A 7,123-nucleotide genomic window follows, 5' to 3' on the forward strand; every position below is an offset into this window, starting at 1 on the left:
CACTCCTCACTTTTGATTCTATTACAACTTTCAACTTTTTTTAGTTACAAAAATCACTTCCGTAAAAATAAAAATTTTTGCAAACACTCCCTAAATACTAGGTCAAATCAGACCCTTCATGCGGATATTGATGACTTTAAATATGTTTTCAGGGTGAATAGCAATTTATTCCCCTGTGATATTGAAATAAGCACATTACCCCCCTATGAAAAAAATATAGCAAGTTTATTCCCCTATACTTTTTAAAAAATGAAACAATTTACCTCCTTATACAGAGAGGTAATTTACTATTTAGTTTTTCATAATGGGATAATTTATTCATTTGTAATATCACAAGGGAGTTGTTTGTTATTTTTCCTATGTTTTTATTATTCACAAAAAAAAAAGTAAAAATTGATTATAATTCATACACTAGCTAGTGCACAAAAATCAAAATCTTGATTTAGGTAAAGCTTAAGCTCTAGAGATGTATGGTTACAAAAATCATAAAACCACTATTGAAATAAAACACAAATAAAATACTATGTCAAATTTATGATGCGCTTTACATATTGGTTGATGATTTAAAAAGGTCCAAAGATAGTGTTTGAAATATTCCCAAAAGACAAAGACAAAGACAAAGGCCCTTTCAATCATTCAAGATGGAAACATATATATATGTAAACATGACAATGATGATAGGATTCAAATTGAAATATGAGATGAGATCAAAGTGTCCACCCTTGGAAGATATTACTCTCAACAGCCATCCTTCTTGGAACTGATGATGTCCCTTCTCCAAGGTTGTAGTGATGGTACCTGTAACCCATATATATAATCATTACATTTTCTAACTTAGAATAATTTGGGAGAAATGTCATTTTATCCTCAAATATAGTCATTAACGTAATTTTGATTTTCAAATAACTTTTTTTGCACTTTTAGTCCTTCCGTTAATTTTTTTCCATTAAACATAACGGAAATTTCATGTAATGTGGAAAAAATTGCTATTTTCTCTCATTTTGTGGTGTTTTTAAAATTGTAATCCAATGCATCTATTTTTCTTCAAACATCAAAAGAGAATAAACCAAAAAAAAATAAAAAATTAAGCAACAATTCGTTTGTTGTTTAAATTATCAATAAATTTTAGAAAATTTGTTGTTTAAATTTATTTATTTTTTATTTTTTATTTATTCTCATTTGAAATTTGAAAAAAAAATAGAAAAAATGAGTGCATTGTATTATAAAATAAAAAACACCACAAAATGGGAGGAAAGCGGCAGTTTTTTCTATATTAATTGAAATTTCCATTAATTTTAACGAAAAAGCTAACAAAAGAACCAAAAGAGTAAAAAAAAAGTTAGAGGTTGAGGACCAAAACTGCAATTCTAAATTATTTGAGAACCAAAATTGCATTAATAGCTATATTCAAGAATCGAAAATGCATTTATCCCAAACCATCTTGTAGTATATATATAAATATTTATAAATTAATACCCTATTTGCAGCACAGGTTCCGGTTCAATTTCCATTGGATTGGAAGGTTGTACGTGGACCGGAAAGCTATTGGTTCCAGACGAGGAACCAGGGTTCCATGGGCATGGAATGGCTCGCAGCCCTTCTCCTTCTGTCTCCAGCTACAAATTCCGAAGGTTACTGTCAATTCTTTCAGGTTTCATAAAACAAAAAAAAAAAAAACATTCGAACGTAAAAATATTCTACGACACGATTACCGATGACATTTCCAGGGAAACCTTGATCTTGAGCTGCTTGTTCATGTCTCCAAGTTCGCGCTCCTGCAAGAATGATGACAAGTTTGTGTACTGAATCGAAATTATGTTCACAAAAATCGACATATATGAACTGAACAAATCATTCATACATTAATTTTTAACTAATGTAATTAAATCAGAGGAGTTGTAATTAGAAGCTTTGAGTTTTAAGACAGTCACATCAGTTGTTGTCTACTCTACTGGACTTCACATCATCCATCATCAGTTCCATCAAATTAATACTGTTGACGTATATATATACCTTTCTGCGGAGCTCTTCCATTTGTTCCATCAAAATCTGTGTCTGCAACACATGAAATCTTTATTTGTAATAAACTGGAAATGTATACATGTAAAATGGAATATAAAATTGGAAAAAATTAATTTAAAAGAAAAGATTTGAACTGTTGTTTATGTATCATGACATATATATACTAGTCGTTGAACTACGTCGTTCTTATATGCATATAATGAATAATTTTTCATGTTTTAAAATATATTATAAATAAAAATAAAATATATGAATCAGTACATTACATTAATAAAAAATAATAATAATAATTTATTAATTAATGTAAATTTTGAAATGATAAATAAATTAATTATTTTATTATGAAGTGCATTTTTTACTTCAGTAAGAATTAGTGCTGCTGCGTCATTAACTGTCATTTATGAGTATGAAGGGACTTTTCTTTTTATATTAACTAGCCGTCGTGATACGATGTCCTTGCTTACATATAATGAATAATCTTTTACATTTTAAAATATATTATGAATAAATAAAATTATATATAAAAGAACACATCATATTTCTAAAAAGAAAAAAAAAATCAAAGGTGTATTATTGGTGTAATAATAAAATTGATATTGTGGTGTCATAACAGTCGTTTATAAGATGAAAAAGACCTTTTTTTTTATATATATAATATAGATATATATATATATATATATATATATTTGTGAAAATTCATAATAATTCATGTGTAGAAAAATACAATAGTTGTTACAGTATCCCAATGTATAATTAATATATTAATTTAATTGAAATATAAGATATTAATTAATTAAATGAATAAAATACCTTCCTTTGCCTGGCCTGAGCAAGAGCTCCTTCCAGTTGTTTTTCAAGATTCTGCAACTCCTTCACACTCAGAGGTCCAAGATCTTCTCCCAGCAAATGCCTTCATTCATCAAACATTATTCAATATTATATACATACCAGCAGTACACACCACACTCGATGTCTGTATAAAAATATAAATAATTTATTTATTTATTCATGAGTTGGTTATCGATCATTGAATAGTAACTTCAAAATACAAAACTTGTCAAAGAATTGATTTGTGCGAGCCTGAGGCCTATTTTAGTAAATTCATCAAACCCTTGAAATTACTATTATGAACAAATTTTATTGACGGGATAGAATGAATTAAAAGGATAAATTTAAATATTCAAAAGTTCGTATAACAACATAATTCTATCTATCTATCTATATATATTAATGCCGCAATGCTTGATCCGAAACTTTCAAGAACACGGCAAATATGCATGTTTTAAGTTCTAGTTTGGACGGACTTGAACTTACGGATTTCTGATCTATATTGTTTAGCCTTCGTTTTAAACTATCTCTCGACGAAATTTTTATCCGTCATATCCTTCAATTCAAATGCAACCATACAGATAGATACAAATTGGGACATGTAAAAGAATGTAAGAGAAAAGGGTGCAAGATATAACCTTTGAGTCCTTTGGAGGGATTCATATTTAGCCTTCAATTTGGAGACCTCTTGGTACCAGCTCTATATATATATCCATCCACACACACCACAAAGGAAACAATAATTCAGTTTAATTACTTAGTTGCAAACTATACATTGAGATTAAACTTAATTTATATCACCAAAACAATATTGCATAAGATTAAAGATTAATTATGTTTCGACCCCTTTTGAAAATGCAAAAATTATATTTTTTCTTAAAAGAATCTAAAATTTACGCCCCCTTCAAAAATTCAACATTTACACCTGACCCTTTCCATTTGGGCTTGGATGAAAAAAGCTAATGTCGGCAAAAAAAAAAAAAATTATATAATTTTTTAAATTTTATCCTTAATTTAACATTCTTATGTAATAATTTTGTATTTATATAATAATGTTAACCTCATTCCATGATATATATATTATATTTATCCCTTTATAACTATAAAATACATACGAAAATATTAAACGAGGTGCAAAATTAAAAATTTATGTAATTTTTTTGGCTGAATATCGGCATTTTACTTTCAAAACCTTACGGAAAGGGATCAAGTATAAATGAAAATTTTTCGAAAGTAGTATAAGTGTAATTTTAGAAGCTTTTTTTTGGAAAAATGGTATAATTTCGTACTTTAGTACAAATGCAGTACTTGATTAATCAATGGAGATTAATTGATCATATATATGAAGTTGGAGACTACTAATTGTAAAACCTGTGTCTCTCTTTCAGCACTGTTGTCTTGAGGATTAAAGCAGCAACGCTGGTAGCGCTCAAGGGTCTTTGTCATGCTGCAAGAAAACGAACAAATTTCTGTCTGAAACAATTTTCACTTCTCAAGTTCGATAATAACTCAAACAAACTACGAAAATATGAACAAAGTTGTTCTAGCACGCGCAACGAAATATTAAGCAGCACGGATCATCGGCATAAATGTCTAATAAATTTATATGTATGTATGTATGCTGGTAAAATAAATTGTAATAAGTCTGACAAAACTTTGGTTAAAAATCAATCTATAACATATTTCCAAGGAAAAACTAAGAAAAAGAGAAAATGTAAGAAAAAGATCGTAATTTTTTTTTTTTTTTTTGTATTGATAACATCGACATAACTTTTCAAATCAGTAGAGTTGGTTACTAACATAGATTATCAATAAATTAAGAATTTTACTTGTTAATTAGCTCGACGCTTATTTTAATATTAAAGTTTTTCGCGTAGCTATTAATCTTTTCTTTTATCTTTTTTCCAAATGAATTGATGACAAAGCAAGTTCCCACAAATTAAAGATCCCTCTTTGGGAAGAAGGAGAGCAATTGGGAGAAAATACAAGAAGCATAAACTAAGACAGACAGAGATCATATGAAGTAAGTATACATGTTGCTGAATTTGAGGACATTAATAATCAGAGGTCTTTTACCCAAAAAATTCTTACATCTAAGTAAAGAATGAAACTGGGATTCATGAGAAAGGTGGAGAAAAGCTTGCATCAACAAGAACTAATCATATATCTCAACTGAAAAAACAAAAAGAACAGTAGATGATGTGCAGGGAGAGTGAGTGAAGTAAAGAAATCCCCCAAAGAACAATGTTTCACCAAAATGTGTAGTAAAAGGAAATTCTTGCCTGAAAGCCTGAATTTCAGACTACCCAAAACAAAGAAAAACTCAACTTGTGTGCTTGCAAAAACTTTCACCAAATTATGCCCGGAAACGGTGTAATAATATCACCAGACAGCCTATTTTCTCACCTTATCGTCAAAAAATGTAAGAGTTAGGACATCATGACTCCTCATTCACATGCATCAAGATTTTTAGCATTCAATTAAGAATCATATATATTATTACATGCATATTTCAGATAGTACTTCTTCTGTGCTTTCCCAGTAATTTAGGTAAGTGAAGAAACCACAAGATCTAAGGATGTAAGGGAAAAAAGACAAAGGTTGAAGCTTTTTTCTTTAATTTTCTTGGTGAAAAATTGGGGTGGATCAGCATTAAAGAGAAGAGGGAGGCAGAGAATGTAGAGAGAGAAAGAGGGGGAAAAGGAGGAGAGAGAAACCCTAGATCTTGCACAGAGGTCCAAGAAGGGGTTTGGAGAAGTTTCTGCACTGGAAAAACATCGTCAGTCTTTCTTTCTTTTCCTGATCTTTGTTCCATGGGACTCCCAGAACAACATGAAACGTGTCGACTTGCAAGATCTTGCAGCCCATTGATCAAAAACAAAAACTAAAAGATATAGATGGACAATCTTGAAACCATAAAAAACTGTAAGAAATTCAAGATGGGTAAAAAACAACAAATTGCAAATATATATATATATATACCCAAATCCCAAAAACGTGAGATTGGATAATGACAACAGAAGCAGAAATACAACATATACAGACTGGAAAAAAACTAATCAAGAATTGAAAGCTAGTTCTGTAAAAGCATAGAAATCACTAACAGAAAGTCGAGTTTTTGAAATGATCTGAAATCCCTTTTTGAAATCATGAAAAAAAAAAGTTGAAAATTGACAAAAGAATCTGATCTTACATGGTTTTAAGGTAGTTCGAAAACAGCCCATTTGAATTCAAACAAGAAACACACTTGAACAACATGAACACATTACCATAAACACACACACATACATATACTTTGAAGAATGTTTATGTATATGATATACATAGTTGTATGTATATGTGTATACCTAGCACTGCCAAACTCATAGAGTTTGCCCCTGCTGGAGAAGATGATAAGGGCAACCTCAGCATCACAAAGCACAGACAGTTCATATGCTTTCTTGAGCAGCCCATTTCTCCTCTTTGAAAAAGTCACCTGTCTGTTGATCTTGTTCTCTATTCTCTTCAACTCCACTCTCCCTCTCCCCATTCTCTTCAATCTTTTCCACACAGTGTGAGGTGTATCTGTGTGAATATATATATGTATATATATATATATATATGCTGTCTTGCTTATGTATCTATATATTTATAGTGGAAGCTGGAATCATATATGTGAAGATGGAGGTGGGGTGGGGTTAGTGAGTAGTAATAATGTAAGAGGTCCTGAAAATTCCTTCTCCTTCATAAATATACAACACATGTATGTAATTCTTGGATTTTCCTCTTGCAAGAAAATGGCCACTGTACTATCATATATATACACATAATTGTTCTTTTTTTTTCTCAATTTTCTTTGTTTCTCTTTTAATTTTCTTACACAAGAACTTTACTGTTGTCTTTCCATTTCTTGTGTACAAAAACCAAAACCAAAGACCTCAATCTTTGCTTGTGTGACAGGGTTTTCTTGGGTAAAGACTGATCCTCACGCGCTGCTGATGATAATTCAGTACTTTTTGTGACTATTGGTCTGTTGAAGAATAATATTAATTAGGGAGTATAGTACTACACTACTACTAGCCCACTTGGTGTGTGTACTGTGTGAAAAAGGGGTTTGTTTTTAAGAATTTAAAGTGCCCATGTGAAAATACATATGGGCTTGGGAGATGATTATGGGTGCTTGCATTGATTTGGACAAGAAACAAGAATGTTTGATGATGTTAAACTTTACAAGTACTTAACTGTTTTAGTATGTGTTTTGTTAATTGTATTTATCACTACTAATTAATCCTAT

General features: G+C 30.3%; 1 protein-coding gene across 1 annotated transcript; it reads right to left on the reverse strand.

The window, feature by feature from the left end:
* Positions 1-469: 469 nt before the first annotated feature.
* On the reverse strand, positions 470-6,616 carry LOC105173203 (agamous-like MADS-box protein MADS3). Its single transcript, XM_011094883.3, has 8 exons — positions 6,198-6,616; positions 4,222-4,297; positions 3,489-3,550; positions 2,833-2,932; positions 2,014-2,055; positions 1,713-1,775; positions 1,477-1,616; positions 470-798 (listed from the first exon to the last, which is right to left on the reverse strand). The coding sequence occupies exons 1-8, from the start codon at positions 6,377-6,379 to the stop codon at positions 708-710; spliced, it is 756 nt and encodes a 251-aa protein (XP_011093185.1). The 5' UTR covers positions 6,380-6,616; the 3' UTR covers positions 470-707.
* Between the last annotated feature and the right edge of the window lie 507 nt (positions 6,617-7,123).

This window comes from Sesamum indicum, linkage group LG11 (genome assembly GCF_026168435.1).
Source record: "Sesamum indicum cultivar Baizhima isolate 11 linkage group LG11, ASM2616843v1, whole genome shotgun sequence".
Taxonomy (NCBI): domain Eukaryota; kingdom Viridiplantae; phylum Streptophyta; class Magnoliopsida; order Lamiales; family Pedaliaceae; genus Sesamum; species Sesamum indicum.